The sequence below is a fragment of the Notechis scutatus genome, chromosome 3 (genome assembly GCF_049901735.1).
Source record: "Notechis scutatus isolate UNSWTSFEM ecotype Mainland chromosome 3, rNotScu1.2, whole genome shotgun sequence".
Lineage (NCBI taxonomy): Eukaryota > Metazoa > Chordata > Lepidosauria > Squamata > Elapidae > Notechis > Notechis scutatus.
Genome location: NC_142011.1, coordinates 74129853 through 74156875, shown reverse-complemented (window position 1 = coordinate 74156875; position 27023 = coordinate 74129853). Strand labels below are relative to the sequence as shown.

General features: G+C 38.9%; 1 protein-coding gene across 1 annotated transcript; it reads right to left on the bottom strand.

The window, feature by feature from the left end:
- Nucleotides 1-1761: 1761 nt before the first annotated feature.
- LHX8 (LIM homeobox 8) lies at nt 1762-23552 on the bottom strand. The gene is made up of 9 exons (XM_026679333.2): nt 23289-23552; nt 20949-21041; nt 19714-19878; nt 16322-16443; nt 12462-12682; nt 11281-11384; nt 8146-8241; nt 7500-7687; nt 1762-2027 (listed from the first exon to the last, which is right to left on the bottom strand). Exons 1-9 carry the CDS (start codon nt 23364-23366, stop codon nt 1883-1885), a joined length of 1212 nt encoding a protein of 403 aa, XP_026535118.2. The 5' UTR covers nt 23367-23552; the 3' UTR covers nt 1762-1882.
- Nucleotides 23553-27023: the final 3471 nt, after the last annotated feature.

Here is a 27023-nt window from a genome sequence, read left to right as displayed (position 1 = left end):
GTTCCAAATCTCCATTTCTAAGAATTGAAAAACAAAACCAAAAGAACCTTTCCCTTCTTGTGCATCTTCTTTGTACTTTTTAAGTTCCATTTTCAATTCATCCAGAAGTGGTGCCATTGTATAAATTTTTAAACAACCACCCGATTAATTGTAGTCATTCAAATGCAATAACCAAGAATCCAAAGATCACCAAGTAATTCAAATACACGCAAGCTGTTTCTTTTTGCTTTTTTTTTTTCACTTTCTCTTCCTGGGGTTCTACTGTTTAGTTGCCAAGTTTCAGTTAAAATGTACCTTTTAGAAGTCTTGTTGAAGTTTTACTGTAGATTCCTTTTAATTCCAGGCAGTCTCCTCCTTTTTTCCCCCCCAGATCCTGCCCTTTTATTCTTTTTCTCTCCTTTCCTGATTATAAAAAAATTTTAGTGCCCAGAAATCTTTATTATCCCTTTGACATTTTTTTTTATTTTCAGCTTAATTGCCTGTTGATGTCAAAGTGGATTTTTTTTCCCAATTTCTTATTTAAGTCTCTTAGTTGTCAGTATAGGGAAAGGGAGAGAAGAAAAAACACACCAAACCTTTCCCTTTTCACTTTCCTTCGCTGCTTCAGACTCTTCTTTGGGAACGATGTTATTTTTTTTTTTAGCTTAAATTCCAGGGTAGCTTAGTTGTTGCAATTTAACCCGGTCAGCCAAAACTTTCACTTCTTATCTTTCTCCTGCACATTCTTTTCTGGTCGAGTTCTTCTTTGAGGTGGCCATTTCTGACCACCGCTGAAACCGCCTTTGGGAAAGGGAGTAATGGCCAGCTGAGGAGGAGAGATGTGGCTCTCCTCAACCCTGCTGGCAGTCTCCCCCCTCTTCACCACCTCTACGGGGTGGCTTAGTCCCGAAACCAGCCGGCTTGGAGCACTCCAGTGGCGAGCCCAGACCAAAACCGCGCACGATCGCGGATTTCTATCTGTCGCCGATGAAGCTCAAACCGGAAGCCCAGGACAAAGTAAATTTATTTTAGGTTTCTTTTGTGAGATGAAAATTAGAAAATTATGCTCATTAGTCAGATATCATTCTTTCATCTTACTCTGGCTTACAGGGACAGCCAAGAAATTAGTACAAGAAATAAATACGTAGTTCCATTTTAAACTATGTATAATGAATATGTAGCTCAGGAAAATTCAAAATGATAATTATACTAATGAGAGGGTGAAACTGGACAAGGAGAGATTAAATCTTTCTCCTCATATCACTTTTTCCCAAGCTGACCTACAAATAAAAATTAAAAGTTGTCCATCCAAATCATGATCACTGTAGGAGAAAAATAGGAAAATGTAATGGAAGAAAGGCTTATACCAATCTAGCTAGGACATCAGGCCAGGCCAAATCAACGAGTTGTTGCTTTGACTATTTCAAAGCATGGGCAAAATTATTATGGACTGCATTCTTCACCTGAATGAGAAACTTATGGGTAGAATATAATTGCAATTCTCTTTTCCTGTTAGGGATGGACTTCTTGAGTAATAGGTGCATTGATTCATATTTACCAACAAGCTTGTTTCTGTAACAAACTGCATCTCTCCTATCCAAATAGCAAGCAAACTCTCAAAAAAATTAAAACCTAGTTCAAAGTGTAATTTTTCCTCTCTCAAAGAAACGCTCCTTTTTTTTTTAAAATGCACCAATTGCTTTAAAATAGAGAGAAATGGGGTAAGGGTTAGAGCCCATGCATATTACATACCTATGTGGCATTGCAACTGCAGATCACCTTACTAAATCTACTCCCAAATTAAACCTGCCAATGAGCTACAAAATAATCAGCCTTTTTATGCTTTCCCCTCTTACTTTTGTTCTATTACACAAAATATTTTAAACCCAATCTTTCTGAGTTTCTATGTACTGCGGCTTGGGTTAACAGACACTGAAAATGTTTGCATTTGAATGGAGATGAACACACCTGCTTCCACTTGAACTGGCAACCACTGGGGGCAGAAGAAAAGAGCAGCTGCCTTTAGTCCAGTGATCGTAGTCTCTTGCCTTTAGAAAAAACCCAGACAGCAACATGGGTGACCACTTAAAAAACAGTGAACAGGACAAGTCATGCTTATGGGAGCAGCTCCATTGGTATTAACCATACCTAACATCTATTTGCGCCCAGCAAAATTCCAAATTTATTCTGTAAGTGTGCATGTGAGCTCTAATCAATGGGAAGGATGTATGTGCTCTGTTTTAAAAACTTTTATAGTTGAAATTCCCTGGTGCTTTCTGACATTAAGAGGGACACAGCTTCTTAGAAATAAATGTATTTTGACATAAAGCATAGAGATTTATTGCCTCTAATTAGCCATTTTAACACAATGAATGGTGGGTATTCTGATGCTATTCTATTGTAAACAGTTCAATGTTATATTTATTTATATCCTGCCTTTATTATTTTTACAAATAATTAAATTCCTTCTTCCTCCATTCCCCAAAACAACAACCCTGTGAGGTAAGTTCACCAGAGAAATGGTGACTTGGTTTAAAGTCACCCAGCTGGTTTTCATGGCTAAGACAGCACTTGAACTCATCATCTCTGTCTTTCTAACCTACCAGTAGTGCTTAACCACTAGACCAAACAGTACATGCCATCTGACATGATACAGGAAGTCCTCAACTTACAATAGTTCATTTAGTGACCATTCAAGGCTACAAAGGCACTGAAAAAACGTGACCTGTGACTGTTTTTCACACTTATGACCATTGCAGTATTCCATAGTCACATGATCAGAATTTAGACGCAACTGGCTCATATTTATGATGGTTGCAGTGTACCAGGATCATGCGATCACCTCTTGTAACCTTCTGACAAGCAAAGGTTGTAAAACTGACTTAACAAATGTCTCACTGAGCAACATAAATTTGGGACTTAATTGTGGTCATAAGTTGAGGACAACCTTGAGAAACTGGAAAGCTAAAGAAATGTTCAATTTGCTGATGTCATGCAATTATATTTGTCTTTGTCATATAAAACTATGAACCTTATAACTTATAAGTTATATTATTATTAATATAATAATAATATAAGTTATATTATTATATTATTATGGTATTATTATATAACTTATAACTTATCCTTATAACTCTGGCCCTTGGACATATCTCTTTGTGTGGTAAGGGGTTTGGCACTTTCTATCATATAAAGCTGCCAAATTTATAGATGCAAACTCCCCAAATCTACTTCCCACGCTCACATTGCTTCATTTTGGCCTCTGTGCAACTCTGGAGGTGCATAGCATGAGAGGATTGTTAATTTACCCTTTGGGAAACTGTGTTTTTCCTTCCCTGACTTCATAATTTGCGTAAATTACGATCAAGCATGACTTTCAGAAAACACCCATTAAGAGATGGGCTGACCAAGCAGAATTTAAATATATAATAGAAGCTAATCAACTCTTACCTTCATTGGATCTATTCAATCCAATGAAGTGCTGCATGTCAAAGACAAGGAACAACAATGTGAAATGCAGCAGCTGTGGAACAATTCTAAAGTAACAGGTGAAAATATTGGATTCATCATTGTTAAAATTTTAAAACACATAAAACTATTTACAATACAAAGTTCATTATAGTATCAATAATTATTAAAAACAGTCATCTTGGTCTAAATCTGAAAACTCCTTTCTAGGAGTGTATGGACTCCATAGATGTGAATACATTTTTCTTACAAAATTGTTAAACATATAGTATTTTAAAAGACACCACCCTTACACGTGCTTTCGGCATTTAATCATTTGAATTTGTGTAAAAGAGTAAGTAAAAACTCTTGGCATTTCCAATGTTTGGTTTCCTGCATATGCTGGGTCCTCGTAGCTGTCATGCAACTGTTGCTCAGTTTATAAATACTGAAATATATGTTATATGTATCATAGAAATAAATTCTATATTAATCATGATAGCTCCTTTTAGGGAGTAACGAGGCAACCAGTGGCATCATCCTGTATTTAAGAACTCAGGATCAGCATTGTTGATGATAAAAATCAATAAATTTAACCAGGTTTTACATAAAATATTATGTAAAAATATCTAGATGTATTACTTGGTTTGACATTGGTGCTGTTATTTGCATAGGAATTGAATTTAGGGAATCATGACTAGTAATCAAAGATCATGGTTGCAATAAAGTCATTGCTTAGTAGCAATTGTATGTTGAGTAGGGAGTTGGAGCTAAACTTTCTGAATGTGTAATTACAATGATCTCAAGAAAGCCTTGGAAATAACAGTATCCCAAGAATGGCAGATGTTACAAGAGAAAAATTATGATTAATGATAATTAGCTAGACATAACTCCTTGAAAGCCAAAAAGCATGCTTCAAAGCATATTTTCCACTCTGGATGTACAGTCCAGAGGTGGTATTCAGCAGGTTCTGACCAGTTCTGGAGAACCAGTAGCGGAAATTTTGAGTAGTTCGGAGAACCAGCAAATACCACCTTTGACTGGAAATTTTATAGAATTCTTCACCTGCCATGCCCACCAAGCCACACCCACAGAACCAGGAGTAAAAAAAAAAAATTGAATCTCACCACTGGTACAGTTCTAGAAATCGCTGCATTTGATTTATAAGTATATGTATCAAAATAGCTGCAGGAGATATGGATGTCTATATGTATAACTGAAACTGAATTCGGATGGAATAGATGATTTGGTTAAAGCTTTTATGTCAAACTGCTACTAGGCCACTGATTTAAAAACTTTGGGGTATTTAAGAATTGTCTTGGACTATTAAATATATTATAAATATAAATATATATAGCTTCCATGTTTCCCTGAAAATAAGATTGGGTCTTATATTAATTTTTGCTACAAAAGACACATTAAGGCTTAATTTCCAGGTAGGCCTTATTTTTGGGGAAATACAGTGTCTGTCTGGCTGACGATCTTAGCTGAGGTTTATTGTTGGGGTAGGGCTTATATCACAAGCATCCTGAAAAATCATGCTATGGCTTATTTTCTGGTGGAGTCTTATTTTCAGGAAAACATGGTACATAACTCAGAAGCTTTGGTAGGTACAATATATCCAGGAAAAAGCCAAACCAGAAAAATAGGAAAGTGTTAAATAGCCTAATAGTGCATTTCCTTTTTGTAATGTGCATCATTAATGTGCAAAGTCTATCTTCATTTAAATTATTTCCCATCAAGTTATCATTACCCTCTAATTTAAAGATTTACAGATTCAACAATTACAGAGTCTGCTTTCTGCTTATATCTTTACAACTAGGAAAATCATGCTATTTTTTATTTTAAAAAAAAACACAATTATACCATTAACACATTGCCATATTTGTTTGGCATGCTACAACAGAAGGCTTTATTTAGGTCAATTGGAGAATGCTGGCAAATGAAATTTTGCCTGTTTGTGGACATAAGCTTTGAAGTATAGGCTGCTATGTAACTCAAATACATGTAATACTTTAATAACAATAACTTACAGATACGAACTAATGATGAACTATAATTTCACAAAGAATTGTAAACATTTTGCACAATTGTCAGTCCTGTCTTTTAGGCAAAGTGCTCTTTTGATGATAAATAAATTAACAAACACATAGCTAGAATGGACTACTTCCAGACAATACAAAAAAAAAAGATGTTTCTCTTCAATAAAGTTTGTAAACATACAGTATTTATGGAGAAAGCCATAAAAGTGTCCTGCAAGCCATCTATACTTACATACCTGGGCAACTAAATGGTCTTCAAAACACTTTGGATGCTATTTAAGATTAAATTGATTTTCAATGACAGAGTACAATAGGTGACTCAGAATGTATATCCTTACTCCCATGTCCCTGAAATAAATAAATCAGCTGTGATTTATTGGCAGCTGTGTCACTGAATGGGTTAGCAAAGGCTGGAGTCCAAGAGCAAAAGGTAAATGAGCTACAAAAATAGAAAGATTTTTGATCAGCCTGGCTGGAAGTACAAAAATATTACTTGTGAATTAAAAAAAACCAATTGTATTGATATGGCTGAGATACTAACAAGCCGCACCCATTTCACAGCTTGTGAAGAAGTCCATGTCTAGAAAGACCGTGCCTTCCAGATGTTCATACCCTGGTGATATCTGCTTCTCCCATATGAACTGTGTTTATACCTGCAGTTCTACAAGTGGCAGGAATTTTATTGCAACTTCGTTTAACGACTTGCCGAGCAGATCTACAACTAAGAAAATTTTCATCATAAATATATAGAGTACTTTAAATGATGATAGCTATTTCAGCTAAAAGGAGAAGCCACAGCTTTTGTTACAACTAGGTGTTCCTTTTAATCAACAGTGGGTCTCAAAATATGCCTAGGATAAGGTCTATGTACCTTAATATTATATATTTCTTTCATCTACATGAATGATTTGATTATGGAGTGTACGTTGGTGTTTTAAGTGCTATGTAAATAATACCTTTTAACCTTTTGGGAAGGGGTTGATCTATATTTTTTTACTCCTTAAAAATTTGAAATTCAAATGGTGTGACAGGTGGAATGTGGTGCTTAAACATTTCATTATTTCTTTAATGCACAAAAGGTTATAGTGGAGAAAAAAAGTCCCACTCTCATTGTACTGAAGGGGAAAAAAAGAGTTCTAGCTATGGACAAATCCAGAGCTAGAGTTGAATATAATCCCAAATACTCTTTGGGAATAGAGCTTGCAGAATAATTGTAATATGGCTTAATACCTACTCATAGCCCCAGTGACCTAAGAACCTACTAGAAATGGTCAAATAAAGTTCTATTGTTATCATGAAGGTCTGTGAATGGTCATGGGGAGAGCAATCTCACTATCAATCATCCAACTATTATTTAAAAAAATAGTCTTGCATGCGAATTATCTTGCTTTTCTTTGAAGAATTCTTTTACCACCCATATTGATAGATAACTGTAAGAATAAGGGCAAACATTGTATTCTGCAACTCTGAAAGGAATCTTTGGAGAAGTAATATGAAAATTCAAGAAGGTAGGTAGGAAATGATGCTATCATATTTTAAGTCTAGGATTTAGAATTCCACTAGTGGGTGGGGAGAATACACTGAACTTATGCCTGTGATTCTATATTGCAAATGGATAGAACCATATTAATTACACATAATTCCATTCTTTCCATGCAATTTAAACAAATGCAAGAAGCCTCAGAATCAGCCCCTTTAACAAAGTGAAATAATAAATTAGTAGCACACTTTAAAGCATTTATTCTGTGGAGAAATATTATATGAAAAGCTCCCATTTCCTTTCTGAGTCAATAGCAGACACTGCTACTTATCTCAAATGACTCTCTGCAACAGTAGGTCATGGAGTTTTTAATTTGTTTTAAACAACTCCCTGGAAAAGCTAGGGTTTCTCACAAATATGATATTGGACACAAAATAAAGGTGGAATTGGCAGCCTATGGGTTGCATGGTGCCCAACCCTGAGCTAAAGGATTCGTTTCAATCATTCCAATCTTCTCAAGTCCATAGAGCAGTTATAGCAAGCCACTGTACCTGCCATCCATGTAACTATGGAGAGCTGTTAACATTGTCCCATCTTGTGGCACATATGCTGAATATGCCATTTCTTCTAACATTGGTGGTGAAAGTCTAGAAGCTTGGACTGTTGTAACAGGAGCAGTGGATGAGTGGTTGGGACTAACGTGTTTCTTATGGCGTGCTCTACAATTTTGAAACCATACCTGAAAATGAAACAAAGAAACCAAGAATTTGGTTAGTTGTTAGATTTTTATTTTCGTGCTAAACAGATGAATTAAAAACATAGTTATCAGTTGCAGTTTTTTGCACTGTGTCATTAATTCCAGATAGAATCCAGTTCATAAAATTTCATACATATTTTTCTCTTCAGTCATATATAGAATTATAGGGGCCCTATAGAAGCTCTATCGAAGGTTATAGCATCAACATACACAATCATTATAACTATGACTAGCATTGCTGATAACTACCAATCATATTGCTTCAGTCATGTGGAAGTATTTAATAGGAAACATTAATTATTTTTCTCTTGGAAAAATAAGTGTTTCTGAAATATTATAAGCTATTAAAATTATTTTAACTAAAATATTCTGGGCATTTTTAGCTTTATAAAAATGGAGAACTTTGGTCAAAACACTTGTGAAATATGCAGTATAGTTACTTGTATCACACGCCTGCTCAAGCCTGTTCTTTCTGCCAGTTTTTGCAGTGTTTGTGCATCTGGATTGTTATCCTGAGCAAACTGTGCTTGCATTACCTGGAAAAAAAATGAGCATGTTTTATAACATACTGACAAAAACTGCACAAATAATCAAGAAGCAGTCATGCTATAGCCTCAATAGTACTTTTGAAGTAAAAAGTATTTCTGAGGAATAGAGCTTGCAAAATAATTGTAATATGGCTTAATACCTACTCATAGCCCCAGTGACCTAAAAACTTACTACAAATGGTCAAATAAAGTTATATTGTTATCATGAAGGCCTGTGAAAGTTCGTGGCTTTACTAAAGGCTTTACTAAATTATAGCAAGGCACTAGAGCAGAGTTGACCTGAATTCTAAAAAAGTTTTAAAAAATCAAAGCAAAATTAATCCTAACCCTAATTTGTCATTAACATACAATAGGAATTTTATCATAAGGCCTTTTAAATATGTCTATGTAACACCTTCATCTTATGAAATGTTACTTTCTACTTGTGTTTTATCAGGCCAAAATATAAGAATCCTACATGGAGAAGTTTCACAAAACATACCAAGTTTCTCTTCCCTAATTCCTTCATTCATAGTTAGCTTTGGAATTCTTATACTGTTTTAGCTGGCCAGTAGCATGTACAAGTCATGTGGTAAAGTTGATTAAAGGTAGTCCCCGACTTACAACCATAATTGAGACCAGAATGTGTTCCTAAGTGAGACATTTGTTAAGTGAATTTCTCCCCCATTTTATGACCTTTCTTGCCAGAGTTGTTAAGTGAATCACTGCAGTTGTTAAGTAAGTAACACAGTTGTTAACTAAATCCAGCTTCCCCATTGACTTTGCTTGTTGGAAGGTCACAAAAGGGGATCCCAGGATTCTGAAACTGTCATAAATCTGAACCAGTTGCCAAGTACTTGAATTTTGATCAGATTTAATTGAATCTAGTAGTAAAGATTTATACAGGTAGTCCTTGATTTATAACCACAATTGAACCCCAAATTTTTGTTGCTAAGCTAGACAGACATTAAGTGAGTTTTGCCCCATTTTATAATCTTTCTTGTCACAATTGTTAAGTGATTTGCTGCAGTTGTTAAGTTAGTAATACTGTTCTTAGGTGAATCTGGTTCCCCATTGACTTTGCTTGTCGGAAGGTTGCAAAAAAGGATCACGAATTGGGACACTGCAACCATCATAAACTCACGCCAGTTGCCAAGCACCCAAAGTTTGATCACGTGACCACAAGGATGCCGCAATGGTCTGAAAAATGGTCATAAGTCACTTTTTACAGTGCCATTTAATGTTCAAAGTAACTAAACAAGTGCTTGTAAATCGAGGACCACCTATAATCTGTACATAGATCACAACACAGAGTTCTTGCTAAAACTCTGCCCTACCGTGTTGCCTGAGATAGTCATCTAAATAGACTAAAATGTGTATGAGTAATAAATTGGATTTTCCCCAAACTGATATACCCTAGGATTTCTGAACTAGAGGTAGTCCTCGACTTACGACCACAATTCAGCCCAGAATTTATGTTGCTACGGGAGAAATTTGTTAAGTGAGTTTTGCTCCATTTATGACTGTTCTTGCCATATTTGTGAAGTGAATCACTGCAGTTGTTAAATTAGTAACACAGTTGTTAAGTGAATTTGGCTCCCCTCCATTGACTTTGCTTGTCAGATGGTCGCAAAAGGGGATCACATGACCCTGGGAAACAACAACACTCATATATATGAACCAAGCTTCTGGATTTGGATCACGTGACCATGGGGATGCTGCAAAGGTTCATAACTGTGAAAAGTGGTCATATGTCACTTTTTTCAGTACAGTTGTAACTTCGAACAGTCACTAAATTAACTGTTGTAAGTGGAGGACTACCTGTACTAATATGTCAACTTTCTTATGTTCCCTAAATAAGATCCTAAAATATATAATTTCACATTAGTATAATGTACTGGAAATAACTCTGCCAATTGTAGAATTTTCAGTTAAGATCCTCATTTTTTGTCTCTTTACTTCCTTTATTCTTGGTAATTGTTATTTTGTTTTTTTTATTTTGTATTTGTTATTTTGTCGGCAGTTTATCTTGCTTTAAGTATATGGTATAAACCATTTTCAGTGCACATTTTGTTTAAAGAGGTGGGGTTTAAACTTTAATCAAAATAAAAACATTTAATTTAAATGTTAAATAAATACCCTATGTATATTTACAAGATCAGAATATCTGAAACACTAAGACTTAGACTAAAACAATTAAAACAACTTTTATTAGTTTAATTGCAAACCAACAATTAAAGTAAATTCCTAAAAGGATGACAGCATTATGGTGGCCAATGCAATAGAGAATTAAATAAAAGCAGTTAAGAAAAACGCTAAAATGTATTAAGTTTCCAGTTTATTTACAACAAAATAAAGCAATAATGCAGTAACTGAATACAGGAAGAAATTTGGTTCATAGACATACTCCTTTGCATTTATTTTGCAGCAATGTGGCTTGTATAGGGTAACCTATATACCAGCTTGTTTACAATATTCTGAACACACTTAGACAGCTAATATTAAATTAATCCGATCAATTCACTATGACACTCTGCTTGGAGTGAAGAACAACAGTTTTGATTGTCACATACTATTGCATTTATATGGCATCAAAAATATGAAAAAGCTTATGTTCTTTAGAGATCTGTCGCTTGCACAGTTCCTGGTACCTTTCGTCATGTTACACAGAACTGAAACTATTTACCTCCCATTGTGATTATGTAAATGTCTGATTTAATGAAATTCATCAAGTAGTCAAAATAGATAAGCATTCATGCTTTCACTTTGTAGAATTACTAACTGCCTTGAGGGAAATTGAAAAGCTTGAAGAGTAACTAATTCATATGAAACAGCGAAAGCTCACAAATTTACTCCAGAAACATGCTGTGCCTTGGTATTAAGAGAAATCATATACCATTGAGCGTATAATTTTTTTTATAAGCAACTAATTTATACAGAATTTTTAAAATTATGCACCGTGTACAATTGTTATGCTTCTTCATCATGGCTATGCTCAGCTCCCCACCATAGCTCTGATTATAGCAATCTACGATTCAATGGTTCTACCTGCAGCTGATCTGCTGTGAAACTGGTTCGAGCTCTTTTTGCTGGTTTGGGATGATTAACATCTTGCTCTGTTAATAATGCACCTTCTACACTAATACCATTCCCTGAAATTAAAGAGAGAAGAAGTCCAATTGTAGCACTGATATTAGTTATTATTTACAGATATTCCTTTATAATCAACTTCCAGTATTCAGAATATACTTAAACTATAAAAATATCCATTATTTACTATTTTGAAACAGATAGTCTGGAATTTGAATACATATACATTTTACATACCTATTTCATAATTATTCAGAATAATGAAATAATTTAAAGCAGTTTTTCAGAGTAATATCTGTATTATAAACCAAGTCTATATCTAAAAATAAATTCACAAGCTACCAGACAGATGCAGGTGAAAATTAGTTTTATTTTGCAATTAGCAGAGGTAAATAATCCAATAAAAGCAATGTTCATATATATAACTATTATCTAGTTTCATAGATATAACTTTTCTCACTGGCTAAATTTTGACAACCAAATCTACCCAACTGAAATAATTGAAATGAAGTGAGCATATGTTTCTTTAAAAAGGAAAATATGCAGTCAATGTTAATCTGTTTTGAAAGAACTGCAAAAATCTAATTATGCCAAAGAACCTATTATGTCTTGTTTTGACATTTTTAGTGAAGTTTTAAAAAGAACAAAAACCTTTACCACTCAGAATATTATCACCAAAATGCTGAATACAAATAAAAAAATACAGGTAATCTGTAATCTGAAGCAACTTGCGTTTCAGGATAATTTTCAACACAGTCATATTCCTGATCATGATTAGAGATAAGGTAAAATTCTCCAGACAGGTTAAAAGCTACTGAAAGTGAACTTCTCTTAATGCTGTATCCACACTATCAATGACATATTAACTATGCAACAACTTATCCAGTTAGAAATTGATTTTAAAAATACATTCAAGATTCAGGATGGCATGTGACAAAGTATAGACATAAGAAAGAATACAGAAGCTGTATGAGCTATCCTACATGGGTGTCTACACCAATTAATTAACAGTAAAAGCACTTTGGAAAAGTGTTTGTAACTGGTTTGTAAAATGCTGGAGGAGAAGGAAGTATTTGCATCTCCAGGAGAATGAATTCTGCTCTGGGGACGGTATTTCTCAGAATAAAAGGGAAACTTACCATTTTCAACTTCTCTTTTCAAGTTGTCCAACATGCAATCATAATGCACCCTACAGAGGACTTTCTCTTCAACCAAAGCAAATTCCTCTCCTGTCGAGAGCTGTCTTTTGCAGGAGAAACATGCAAAGCAGGCCAAATGATACACATTTCCTTTGGCTCTTCGAACCCAATCAGTAGAATGGATGTGCCTACCACAGCGAGAACAGCGTGTCCCATACCGTCTACAGAAAAAGAGGAAGAACAAATGAAACACAAGTCACAAGCCTGATTTTGTAACATTATTTTGCCTGAAGTTTACACTAAATGCTATTGGCCTCATAAAAGCCTGAATTTGGATTGTTTAATTTCCATTGCATTTTATCAACCAATAGAAAAAATGCTTTTATATTGTTGACAAGTCATTCTTTTATGCCTTACAAGTCTTCTGGAGAAAACCATAAGGGAGATATCTAAGCACAATACCCAATGGGGTTATTCAGGAACCCTGTTATGTTATGTTATATACATGAAGTTACACTGGATTTTACTTTGATGTAGTTGAAATTGCTAATTCTTTTCAATTGTCTATCTGTGTGAAATGTGATGTCATCAGTTAGCTAGAATCCTTAATCTTTTCAATTCAACCTTTATTTTTTAAAAAGCCAAAATGTCAAGAGATATGCTATTTTGAACAAATACGCTATTTTGTGTCCAAACAAACATTTAAAAGCAGGAGGCGAGTACACACAATATTTAAAACAAAAATAATGTATGGTTAACAATCCAAACAAAATGGTTTTAAGGTAAGAGTAACTAAATGATGGAAGGAAGATATTAGTACTCATCACTAGCAGTGAAAACCAAAATTAACCATCCAACCCTAGTAAATGCTTTGTAAATTTGATCAAGATTTAGACAAACAGTAGATTTTTTTCTTGATTTCAGATTATGGAGTATATCATCAAAAATGCTCCTCAGGCACACAAAACTGAATATAGGTTAAATACATTATATTTATAAACTGGAATCTATGAGAAATTAATGGCATGGGCATCAAAGAGCAATAGAACAATAGTAACTACTATTTTATCATGCCATATTAAGTCGCATATTTGTGTCTTAATAAAAGAAAGAGTAGGGCATCACATCTTTGCCCATTGCTGAAAATGCAAGAGTCCTAATTCCATAGAAAATCGTATCTTTCTCTTTATTAAAATTGTTTAAACAGACTCCAGTTTGGATGAAGACCACAGTATGATCAATATCTACCTCCATTTTAATCACAATCGGATAACTCAATTATGAGTAAAGGGGAAAAAAAGATATATACATATTTTTTTTAAAAATGATCAATATCTCATTTGGCTTTTAAAAAGAGATATATTTCCCATAGTCTGCTTTAACTTCCTCATAACCTATAATATAATATAAACCTTTTCTTGTATGTATACTGAGAGTATTTGCACCAAGACAAATTCCTTGTGTGTCCAATCACACTTGGCCAATAAAGAATTCTATTCTATTTATGAATAATTTTCAAAGGCAGCTCCACACAAGAGTGTTTTATAGTTATCCAGATGGTTCCTGCTAAGTGAGATGATAAAGATTTCATATACAGAAAACACATTTGTTTAAATATTTTGACAATATTCAATCAACTATTATATTGCTATCAACTGAATGAAAAATAAAGTGAGAATGTTAAGAAACGTATGATAGTGTGTGCACCATTAAATTTGCCAGAATTAATGCAGTTAATACCCAACACATCTTTAGAAGTTTATTACATTTTTCCAAATTTCAGGTTTGTAAATTAAGGTTTTACAAATAATTATAATTAATAAGTAATGCAGGCCACCTATACTTATATATTTGGATGAAAAAAGGTTGGTCAAGTATAATTAAAATGAGTTTATCATTTATGTAAAATGAAAAGTACATGTTTCTGCTGCAGTCATAAATCCCAAACCCTTAGTAATTAAATGCCATATTTTCACTTACTCTTTCAAATAGCAGTTTATTCTAGCAGTAAAGTACTTCAGTGATATATCTTAGTTGGTGGGATACTCTGAAGAGAATGCAGGAATAGTTACTTCCTCATTGTGAAGACAGTGAAATAGAAATACTTTAGTGCTAGAGAAAGTAACTGCACTTTGTGAAGGTAAATTGATGCAGATAGGAGGAAGACAGCAAGACTGAACAGAAAACATAGTAGGAACATCAAACACTTTTCTTTTTTTTTTTGAAAAATTGACCCTATTGCCAAATAGAAAAAAATCATCCAAGATAATTGTGTTGATAATTGTGTTTGTAGGATCCTTGGTGCTCTCTGAGCTTGTTTTCTTGTAGAGGTTTCATTACCAACCTAGGTAATATCAGCAGTGTTAGAAGGGAGCGAGTTTTGTGTACGTGGCCTTTGTAGCACTGCTGATGTTACCCAGCTGGGTAATGAAACGTCTTGAAGAAAACAACCAAGCTCAAACAGAAGGATCCTAGAGTTCAACCCTGCGCTACAAATATTTTCTTCTATTGATACTTATGTTTTTCTAATTATGTATCACCCCAAGCAAATAGTAATACTATTGGGCAATTACTTATGTTCCATCTAACGTATAAAAGAGAAATGAAATAATGTTTTCATCAAGACCAAATATGTGATCTAGTGACCTTAAGCACTTCATCCATTCTGATTTCAGCAAGAAAGCCAACTAACTACCACATCGAGGGCAAAACAAATATTCCAGCCTCTGATCACATATTCTGGCATACACATTTTGAGATATGCAAGGGGGAGTGGGGCCAACACATCATTCACATTAGGACAAATTAGAATTCCTGATTTCTAGTCCATTGAATATTAAACTTACCATACATGATACAAGGATTTTAGAAAGCACCTGGAATTTTAGTAATTACTGGTAGCTAAGAAAAAAAAAACCACGGCAAATATAATCTGCCTAACATTAGCAATTACTTTACAGCATGTAATTTAAATACAATTACTATGAAGAGAAAGAAAGAAAGAAAGAAATACCATGGTGGTATGTGTTTGTATGACGGAACACTAATATATTCAAGATAATTAACCCCCATGCTCCAGCAAGTTTATATAGAAGGCCAAGGATTATATAATTGTACATTGCCATCAAGATTAAGGATGGTGTTGGCAAGCCCACACTAAATAAAAGCTTACAATAGCTGAACAAAACAAAAACAATTCTATTATAGTGCCCAAATGAGAGGAATAGTTTTTGGGCAGCAGTTGCATGAATTGCTCATGCTTGTACTAGTAGTCCCTAGTACTCTTCAAGCTTCAAATTCCTTCTCCCAGTATAAAAACACAGTTCCTGAGTAATATTTTCACCAAAACTAGATAATACCTACTTAGCCACAACCATATGCAAAATATGCAAAATCTTATTGCACCTAGCATCACAAAATTACCAGGTCAAATAGCATCTTACAATATGGCTGCTGTTACCATTACATGATTAGACCAAAAGTCTGGGAGAAATCTAATTGTGTAAAGAAATCTAAATCAATGTTTAGACTAAATCTGAAATTTAAATCTAAACTAATCTAGCAAGATGCAAAGTAATTTTTGCTTCTCTATATACATAGTTTGTTTCTATGAGAATCTTTTGAACTGAAAGTAATACTATACTATACATTTCCCAATTTAAAATATGATTTTTAAAAATATAGAGATATAATTATAGACTAGAGGAACACATCGGTATATTTGTTTCGGTGTGGCACTGTGCCTTCAGATAATATTCCATCCGAAGCAAGTTGCATATATCTCTGCACAGAAAAAACATTCTTCAGATTTACGTTTGCTGTTTTAAAATAATAAAATGTACTTGAGTTGAACAGTATACCTGAAATAATCTAGTTTGCAGAAAATGTCTTTGTCTTTGATATAGCAACTGGTATGCCTTCCTAAAGAGGTCCTGCATACACTGCAGGAAAGGCAGCGTACATGCCAGCACATATCATTTACCTAGGAAGGAAAAGGAAAATTGAAATCTGACATCACTTATTTGGGTAATTTATGAAACAAGAGTTAACAGTTTAAATAATTAAAAAGAAAAAGAAAGGTTCTAATTTTGCACATATTTGAAAAGATAAAGCTGAATCCCCAACTCTGCGGTTCTGTTGAGAATGAGTTTCTTGATCAGTTTTTGGCTTGTTATGAGTTTTGAACATAGACATATGTACAAGTTATTTAAGGATTTGAAATAAATGTTTATGTTAAGTTTAATAAATAATTATAGGAGTGAAGTGGCCGATACAATTACAGACACACTTGATTCAAAATGGTATCATATATTATTATGTCAGCATGAATCTCTAATTCATAAACTATGAATGTGTAACAACTATGGCAATTACCACTTGGTAAAATTTACCATTGATATCTCACCTCTTAAATTATCCCACTACATCAGGCAATAAGCTGAAATATGTTCCTGTAGAGACATGCAATTTTTGTATCTTTTCATGTAGAAAAGTATATTCATATATTTGAATAGACACATATAGAATTGTCTAATCTTGGATAGGGAATACCAATAGACCATAGAGGTGGAAACGTGTTTCATATGATTAAACAGACCAAATTTTAGCACATTTAGACACGTATTAAAAGAATACAGGAGAGTTTTCCCTTTATTGTTAGTTTTAAGACATTAATTTATGACATGAAGTTCAGAACATAGGAACATGTTCTCCTGTGATATCTTTGTTGAAAATGTGAGCTATTTTTGCAGTCAATACTATACATTTTATTAATATTAACATACAATTGTAAGTATAAGTCTACTTTCTTTGGACTGACAAAAATAATAAAATTGCCTTAGTAAGATGTTATGAATAGTTTGTCAGTAATGCTATACTTTCAATAAGCAAAAATTAATTTTTGACCCCCTCTGTATAATTTCTTAGAATTGAATTTCTGAAGTGCCTTTGAGCTTAAATTAAAATGTCAGCATACTACACTCAGGTTTTGTAAAATAATATAAATATAACAATATATAAATATTGCCTAAATCTCAAAACAAATTAAAATCGGCATTAATGATGTGGAATGAAATTGACTGCTAACTGGACAAACAAGTTTTTTAATATGTTATGTTGTGATATATTACAGTACAAAAGTTTAAAGTTACAACACTAAGAATTGGAAAATAATGGTTATACAACTTTCTGAATGTCTGGACCCTTACGTTTTATAGCTAAATAATACCAACCACGGTGACTACCCCATTAGAAATAAAAAAAAATCTTAAGATTTCTTTAGTGCAGCTAGCAGTTTAGAAATAAAACTATGTAGGGGCCAGAGAAAGTTAATAACATTCATATATTTAGTGCTCTTTACAAGTTTATAATTGCATTTCAATTTTCAAGAATTGCCTTACCCAACATCAATGTCTTTGATAATTTCCAGAACATTGGCCTTAAAATTTTGGCATTACATGCAACACATTAGGAAAGTTTGGTTTGTAGTTAAACAATAATAAATTGTTCTTTTGTTTACAGCAAATCAGCTCCTGTTATGTATTTCCCAAATTCAGTTTTTTTAAATTATGGGTAAATGAGAACATTACAAAAACCTCTGCAATAATTGTCCCTGAATATACTGTCTATTAGTTATTAAGAAGACAATGATTTTGTTTAAGAAAAAACAGACACAAGCACAGGCCTAACATCATTGGATGATTTCACTGGATGTCATCTCAATAAAATAAGTCCATATGCTTTTTCAGAACTCATGGCTATGATCAATGTGGTTTGAGTCCCTTATACAGTTTAGTAGTTATTTGCTTTTCGGTTGCTCTGGCAAGCTTTTAAATATAGCATTTGTTGTGGATAAATATTTAATATCAAGGTATTTTGAAGACTTAGGCTAAGATGTCCAGCAGGGAATGAAACAGGGTGGGGGGTTTTTTTTGTGGGGGGGAGGAAATATCAGCTTCTCTTACTCAACAACTCCATGCAGCTAAAAAGCAAGAAAAATATTATTTTAGCCTTATCAGAAGAGAATTAAAACAATTTAATTCTTGGAAAGTGACACTTCACAAATACATAGATGCAAACATATTTATTTGGCCTGACTTGAATGTTGAATTATTTATAGGAAGCTATTGCCAAATGCAGCAATGTGTCAACTATGAAATCAAAATTACCGCCCTTTTACAATAAAATCAAAACTACCATCCTTTTACAAGAAAATCAGGTTTCAGTTTAGATTAAATCATTACCTATTTACCCATAAGTCATTCATAAATTGCATTTAAATTTACTATATACAAATATTTAAAATTACTGTGCCTATAATTATAGAACGTGTTGAGAAGATGCTATTTTAAAACAAACGTGAATTAAAAATCAACTGTATCTTAACAAACATGTGAATTAAAAATCAACTGTATCTTTACTATATCTTAATGCATACTATCCCTGAACCCATACAAAGTTTAAGTTTAAATATTCAAATTAACATAAAGTATTGTCATTTGCCTTTTAATACTGCACTGCCCTTATATTCCTGAATTAATAGTGACTTAAATATGCAAATTAATTCAAGAGTGTTATGTTATTTCTGAAAGGCCAAAGAAGATGACATTCTGCCAAGTTTCATAGAGCTACTTCTAGTTGAATTTAATTTCCTTTAAATGTTAAGTCTGGTTGATAGCAACCTGAATTAAGCTCACCTGATGTGATCCATTAAAACAAAGAAATCAGAAGGCACGATTGGAAAATATTTGGGATGGCATCCAGGCTATTTTTCCAAATTAATCCCAAATATATTTTGTAATTACAAAGTATTTGAAAACTGAGTTTCTCTTTGTGATAACTTGCCACTGCTTATCTATTATCATGAAAGGGAATTATTTCAGCAATACTTTTTTCTTTCCAAACATAGTATTTATTCTCCAACTTTTTCTTCTGTACCACAAACAGCTGCTACCGGTTGCAACAAAGTCTCAAGACAACTTTAAAGCCAAACAAATGTATCCACCTGGAAGAGTCACAAAAATCTGCAATCTTTATTCAGCTACAAAAGTAAGGATAGCTTTCCCCTCTTATTCTTGCAGATAAGATAAGCGATATTCTAAAAGGCTGTCTCTATTCCAATCTTAAGTCATTTCTTCTCCCAGACAGAGAAGTTTATTTGGCTTATGCTGCAGCTCCCCTTCCAGAAAATTACTACCATGCCAACGGCAACTCTACCGAAACCTTCTCATTCACGGACCCAGTGTTTGCTCACCTTCAGTAGGTATTTGTCCACAATCTCTAGACCACAACTATTACAGATGCATTTGCTGGAGCCGCAGCTGCCTGAGCCAGAAGCCAGGGAACGGGGCGAAGAGGACGGCGACAGCGGGGTGGAAGAAGAGCAAGAATCCTCATCAGCCACCACCTCTGGACTCACCTGTCACAGAGACACAAGCACAGGTCTGTCATCAGCGGGACTCGGTTCTTTTTTTCTTCCCTTCAATCCGAGTCTTTGGGGCCAAGGCTCTTTTGAAGCCTTTCCCCATTCAGATCTACTAGGGCACAAACCCGATTGGCGACGTGTCTATGGAGATTCTCAGCCACCCAGGTCACCCCAAGAGGCAACTTGGGCTTTCTTTCTTTGGTTTTACTTTGAAGACGTTTTGCTTCCCACCCGAGAACCGAAGAAGCTTCTTGGATGAGAAGAGAAACGTCTTCATAGAAAAAACAACAACAACCAAACAAACCAGAAAGTCCAAGTTGCCCCTTGGGGAAAAAACAAAAAAGCACCTTTGGGACGTGATTGTTTCTCCCCCCCGCTGCCTCCCCACAACGCTACTTTCATCTCATCTTAAGCCACCCCTCAAGGCAACGCGCTCCTCCTTAAGGCAACAACCAGGGCAGTCTCCAAGCGTGTAAAACCCGTTAGGGTTCAAGTCAAGCGGTTGTGACGACCCCCGGGGACAGAGGCAAGCGAGGCACCGCCGGCTGAGGAGAACCAACGCCGCGTCCTACAAGTTCCCAACCACCTCGGCTGCAAGGCCGCTTCTCCCGCCCACTCCCCGTGAAGGCCAGAAACTTTGCTCCCTTCTTACCCCCGAAACCTCGTTTCTTTGGGGACCCTCCTCACAAGTTCGGGCTCAGAGCCTCCCGCCACCCCTCCCTCCGGAAAGCAAAAAAAAGGGGGGACCCCTCGCGCCTGCAGTCGCCCAATCAGCTTCCTGGCCGAATCGAGGCGGGAATTCGAACCCAGGAGCCGCCGGCAGTGACCTCTTGGCACAGCCCGCCGCCACATGCCTGCCTGCCTGCCTGCCACGTTCAAGCGCTCGGAGGGCGCTTCTGGGCCAGCTGTCCCTCCAGGAAAGTTCCCGCCAACCGATACAACCCCCCCACCCTCACCTCACGAATTTCAACCTACCCGAGGCCCCTCGCAAATCCCAAGAACGTCCCTCTCCCCAAATTGTCCTCTCTCGTTTCCTCAGGGTTTGCGGCTCGAGTCCCTCTTACCAGCCCTGTGTCTCCGACGCTTTTCCGCCTCCTTCCAGTCGCTGCGGCAGCGGCTGCCCCTCGCTCGCTCTCCTCAGCCATGAGCTTCGGGAACTGCAAAAGAGAGACCAGACCGCCTTAGCGCCTCTCCGAGAGCGCCAAGAACTTGAGGCGAGGTTTCCTCAGTTGTGCGTGTGAAGAGGAGGAGAGGGAAGGAAGCGGGGCTGTCGACCCTTCTCCCACCCAGAGAAAGTTAAACAAGGGCATTTAGAAGGCTACGCCGAAGCCACCCCCACCCCCCAAGCCGAGGAGAAACCTTGAACTCTAAGTGCAGCCGCAGCAGCCTCCCCAAAAGCCGGCCCGGCTGCCAGAGCCGGCCTCGATTTGAATGAAAATGCCTCAGCTTGCTTAGCGCTCAAGCGGCTCGCTGCAATTAAGAAGTCGCCCACCACTTCCAGCTCTGGCCTTCGGAGGTTGCAAATTGCCACTTAAATCTCTCCGGGCGGAGTTAATAGGCCGAGGGAACCACTCGACTCGAGAAATTAAAAAACACACGCACACACAACTGACGGGAAAATGGAGAGTCCTGTGAAAAGGAGAAGCCTTGAAACCAGAAGCCAGCTGAATTTAATTGAGGCGTCATTAAGAACAATTGGTCCTTGGGTCAACTGGAGGGAGGAAGGGAGGGGAAGGTACATAAGAGGGCTTGACAGGGCGAGGCGGCCGGGCTCTTTCGACCTTTCTCAGCAACCCCGCTCGGGGGCCGAAACAAAGAAGCCCCAGCCCTCGCTCTCCTTTTATCAGCGTCTTCAAATCAGTCTCAGTTACCTCAGGATCGTCTCATTCGGAGGAGTTGCCTCCAGACCCTACCAGAGCCGTTAAAGAGACAGCGCCGAGGCAGCCTCGGCCGCAGACGACTGAGGGAGCCGAGCTTAGCCGTCGCCAGTCTGGAAAGACCCACCAAAGCGAAATTGTTTTATGGAGCTTCTCAATAATCCAAGTCGTGGTTGTCCCAAAGGTGCTCCCCCCCCCCGTCCCCAAAAGACAACTAACTGAATTTTCTTGGGTGGCTTTTTTTTTCCCCTTTGAAAACGTTTCGCTCCTCATCCAAGAACCTTCTCAAAGGGGAAAAAAAAAAAAAGGTTCAATTGCAATTTTGGAAAGAAAAAAAATAAAGCATCTTTGGAACCCCTAAGGCGAAATTGCCACGGCGAAGACCGAACTGCCCCCAAGCGACTTCTTGGTTCCTTTCCTACAACTTGCCTGGCACCTAACAACTGAATCGGCACTCTTTTTTCCAGGGGCTGTTTATAAAAAGGCCCTTAATTCAGGGAAGCTCTCGCTTCCACGTGTCAGAGTAAAGGTTTAATTTCCCCCAGCCCCAGTTTCCCTGCGTTGGGTCTTCGGGCAGGAGGACCCCGATGGAAGATTGCAAGGCTGTCATCAACCCGCAACCCCGAGATCGCTTGACGTTTCTTTCCCAGAAATGGAATTGGGTTCAATTGATCTGGCGTCAGTCTGGCCAAATTAAATCGAGCCGCTGTTCCTTTACCAATCGACTCTGGGTTGAAACGAAAGTTTCAATTAGCTGATATAAGTCCTAAGTGGGGGGGGGGGAGAACTATGGTGGGAAAAAATGAAGACGGTCTGCGATATATCACTTACCCCGGATTAGTCCCATGGAAGACAAAATAATGACTTTAGGATTCTGGTTCTGGCTTGTTGATTGCCGGGAAATGACTTTTTTAAACAAAAAAAAAGGAAGCCTGCTGGTTGGAACGTATTGCCTTGAGTAGTTCGAAGCCGGAAAAAAAAATCCTCGAGCCACACGAAGGCTTAAAGTCAAGGGACTATTCCAGAGTAAGTGACTGAAGCGGCGCCAGTCCTCTAGCCTAAATATTCGATTAATTTAGATTTCCTCCTGCTGATGTTTCGTACTAACGTTTCCTATTTAACGTTTCCTATTTCCGAGTAGGGGTGAGGGGGGGGGAAATAAACACAGACGAAACTGTAGCTTATCCTCTCCTTGAATCTCCTTTGCAGCTGGGGCCACTTGATCTGGCATCAGGTCAGACCGTGCCAAATTTGCTTTCAGATATATTTGGATAGTTTGAAAACGCATCCACCAGACGAAAGTCGCCCAGCGCAGGAAAAGAACCGGGAAGGGAGAGAAGCTTTTGCTAACCCAAGCTATCAAGAAACTCAAGTAGTTTCATTGAAAGGCATGAAATTACTCCGGAACAAAAGGGCCTATTGCAGCTGGGGGTGGGGGGGAGAAAGGCAAGGCAAATTCGAATCCGCTCCGGTTCAGAGAGCGCTCCGAGCAGGAAGGCGAGCTGCTTAAGAAAACGCCCGGCTCACCTTCTCCGTCGCGAGGCGAAGCGCAGGCACGTCCTTCTCCAGTTTACACACAAACATCTGGCTGCTCTTCCAATACATGGCCCAGGGCTGGGAGCGCTCCTCGCAGACCCCCTCCCCCCGCACGGAAAAAGCCTCTCCGAAGTCCACCGGGCTGAAAACGAGCGCCCGAGCCGCCCGATCTCCTCCTCCTCCTCCTCCTCCTCCTATTCCCGGGCTTGGGATCCGCGCCGTTTCCCGCCAGCCTCTTCCTAAGCGCTCTGCTCGCCTTCACTGAGGTCAGACCCTGGCAGAAAAAAAGTTTTGCTTTCAAGGGGGTGGACCCTGCAAAGAGGGAGCGCGCCTCTTGGCTGGTTGCTGGAGCCTCACCTCCTGGCGTAAAACCCGCCTTCCAGCCACGGCCAGATCGTTATCGCCACCAAGCCAAAATAGTCGCTCTGGGGAGCGCCTTATTCTGCCGTTTGGTTTTTTTTTTTAAAAAAAAAAAGGGGGGGGGGAAGGGGCAGGTTAACGCTGGATTACCCACCACGGTAGCCTCCCCCCCTTTTTTTCTCTCCATTCCACCCGGACCTCCAGCGGATCATCTGCCGCGGAGCGCAAGCCAAAGCCACGAAGGAGGACGCCGCGAATATTTCAGCATCTTTGCCTTATTCCGCGCTCCTTTCTAGGGGCAAGCGAGACTAGACGAGAGCGGGCCGGGCCTTGGACCAGACGGCCCGGAAAAAATAGCCTGCTTAAGGGGACAAGCAAGAATATTTGAGCAGTCCCAAAGACCCGCCGGGGAGATCCGAAGCGGCTTAATCGGCGCAAACCTGGCGGCCGAGAGGAGACTAACTGAAGGCCCGATGGGCGGCGGCGGCGCAAAACTCCTGCATCTGATTTGCCACCCCCATCCCGAAGGCCAAGGCCGCATCTCCAAAAACGCCTCGGACTCGGACCCTCGATATGCCCGGCGGGCGATCAGACTCTTTCGGAGGCAGCGCCGGCGGCGTTTGATCCGTCTGTTTTGCGCTCCGCTCCCTTCTCTCCTTCCTCGACGGGCTTAAGGAAGGAAGGAAAACGGGCGGCGGCGCTTCCAGCGGCGAAAATCAGGCGGGTGTTTCTATTCAGCGGTGAGTGACTTTGACCTTTCGGGCCTTGGGTTAAAAGACGGACCCGGGAGCCAAGGCTAAACAAACCACAGCTTATGCTTTAGTCTGTTGTATAGCTAAGGGTGGCTTGTTTAACGGGCCGTTTCCAAGCGAGCAACAGGCTCACTTGATATTTGAACCAGATTCCTCTTTCCAAGTAACCCCGCTTTTTTTCGTCAACGTTTAACGACGACAACTTACATTGCAATACACTTTTCAGCTTGCCCGCCTTTTGGATGAATTTCTTACCAGTAACTAAGTTCGTTTAATCGGGGCGGTATTGCGCTGCTTCCCTCGAAAGGAGACTCGCCCCGCGTTGCCGCCCCGCAGTATGACCCCGGGTCGTGTTTATTCAAAGACTGGCCCCTAGCGTTTAAACCTTCAAGAGTTGGCTGCGGATCTTGAGCATGCAGCGCTAACCATAAGGCTCCTTCAGGTGGTTTAATTTATATAAGGGGGAGCCCTATCTTTATTCCTTTTTTTTTTTTTTTGTACATGATCGTTTTTCCCTTGGGTCGCGCAGCATTTTCTCTCGAGGATCTTGCTTTTTCTCGCCTTCCCGCCGTCTATAAATTCTCTGCTGCTGGCCATCCTGGGGTGTTGCCCAAATTAATCGACGGGTTGGCACGGAACTGCGCTCTTTCCGCCGGAGACCGTAGGGCAGGCGGGCTTCTTCTGCGCGATTATTTTAGAGAGGCGACTTAAGGCGAGGCGATTTTGGCTCTCGAGCGCGCCAAGGGCGGCACCTTCAAGGCTGGCCTTTCAACATCAACTCCACCGACTAAAGAAAAGCCCAAGTTGGCAGAAGGAGACCCGACGCGGATCCTTATCAGACTTTAAGTCCGCCTCGCTCGGACTGCTGCAGAGCAAGGACTGAGCGAAGTTGGTCAACTGGCCGCGAGGGGGAAAAACGCCTCGGAGTGTAGCGAAGCGTAACTCGCAGCTTCCGAAGAATCCGCAGCTCCTCGCTTCGGGAGCCGAATCGCAGCGTTGAGAGCGGAGAAAGCGAACGATTTCCTTCCTTCCTTAAGCCCAGCGAGAGAAAGGCACCGATGATGTTATTTAATTTGAATGTTGAAACGTCTGAAAGAAAAACAACCAAGCTCAGAAAGCACCAAAGACCGCTCAATTAGGGCTCAGCTGGCCGGCCCGAAGTGACAAAAAGTTTCAGATAGCGCCAGGTTCTCGTTTTTACAGAAATTACTTTCTAGTGCCATGTTTGTCTTAGATCAATCTGTCCGTCGGCTGTACGTGTGTCTTTGTGTACTGCGTGTGTGTGTGTGTGTGTCACACTCATACGCACCCAAACCTTTTGGTTTTTATAAATAAACTATAATTCGACAGTGAGCTTCTTGGAACCACTTCGCCCATCTTTTCCAGTTTGCCTCCCGAGACAGCAGAGGACTGAGCAAGATGCTAGAAGGCTTTCCCCGGATTTAGGGGGAAAACTAGGTCAAATTATGGCTCGGTTTTTGAGCCCACCGTTTGCAGTGCTACGGCCTTCAGTGGCTGGGCAAGTAATGGCTTTGGACTTCAGCTCCTCTCCATCAGCGAGCAATGGTCCAGAATGATGGGGGGTGGTGGGGGGTGTTGTAATCCAAACCGTCTAGTATTTCCTAATATTAGGGGAAATTGACCAATGTTCACAATCCAGACCTTTTGAGACCTCCAGAGACAAAAGTGATGCTCCGTAAAATCTCCCTCGTGCTTGACCCTTGAATATGAATATTGGACGAGGGTATTCGGGAACAACTTGGCGGCTGACGTGACGGGCAATGGAACTTTTCCCACCCCCATCCTAAAAAACTCAATGTTTGACTACTCTAACTGCCCAAAGATTGAGGATCCTTCAATCGCTTAAATCAGGGCCAAACGCCTAGAGGCTGCCTTTTTCTATCCGAGGAAGCGCTCTCCCACCTCCCCTCTAAATCCTCTTCCGGGCATCAGGCCAAAGGGATTTTTCAGTTGTGATCTATCAGCCCTCTCCTCCTGCCAGAGAAGTCATGGCGCCACTTCCGGGGGAGGAACCCCTTCCGGGAAGCGTTTGACAGCAATAAAGGAAGAGAGCTCATCTGCTTTCTGCGTCCGTGCCCCTCCCTGAATTAATAGCCGGGATCGAGTTGCCACACCGAAGCCTTGTGGCCATGGCTAGCTCCTAGGTAGGACATTCGTGGTCGGCTGAGGCTGCTTGTCTAAACCTCGGGCCCCCAACGGCTTCCAGCAGATTCTCTTCTCCAGTTGGTCCTGAGGGATTGAGCTGAAACGGTTCGCCTTTGTCGGAAGGAAAAAATGTAACTTGCAAAGCACTTTTTTCTTCTTCTTCCTGTAGCCACTTTTGAAACCTTTAGGAGATCCATTCATTCCATCAGGGGCACGTTAACTTTGGTAGAGAGGATTAAAAGAAACGCTTCTCTCTCTCTCTCCCTACCTACCCCCTCTCTCCCTCTCTCTCTTTCCCTCCCTCTCTCTCTTTCCCTCCCTCTCTCTCCCTCTCCCTCTCTCTTTCCCTCCCCCTCTCTCCCCCTCTCCCTCTCCCCCACTGTCTCTCTCAAGCCAAAGGGTGTCTCCTTTCCCGTACTCAACTGATTCGGGTCTTCTTTGCAGACGA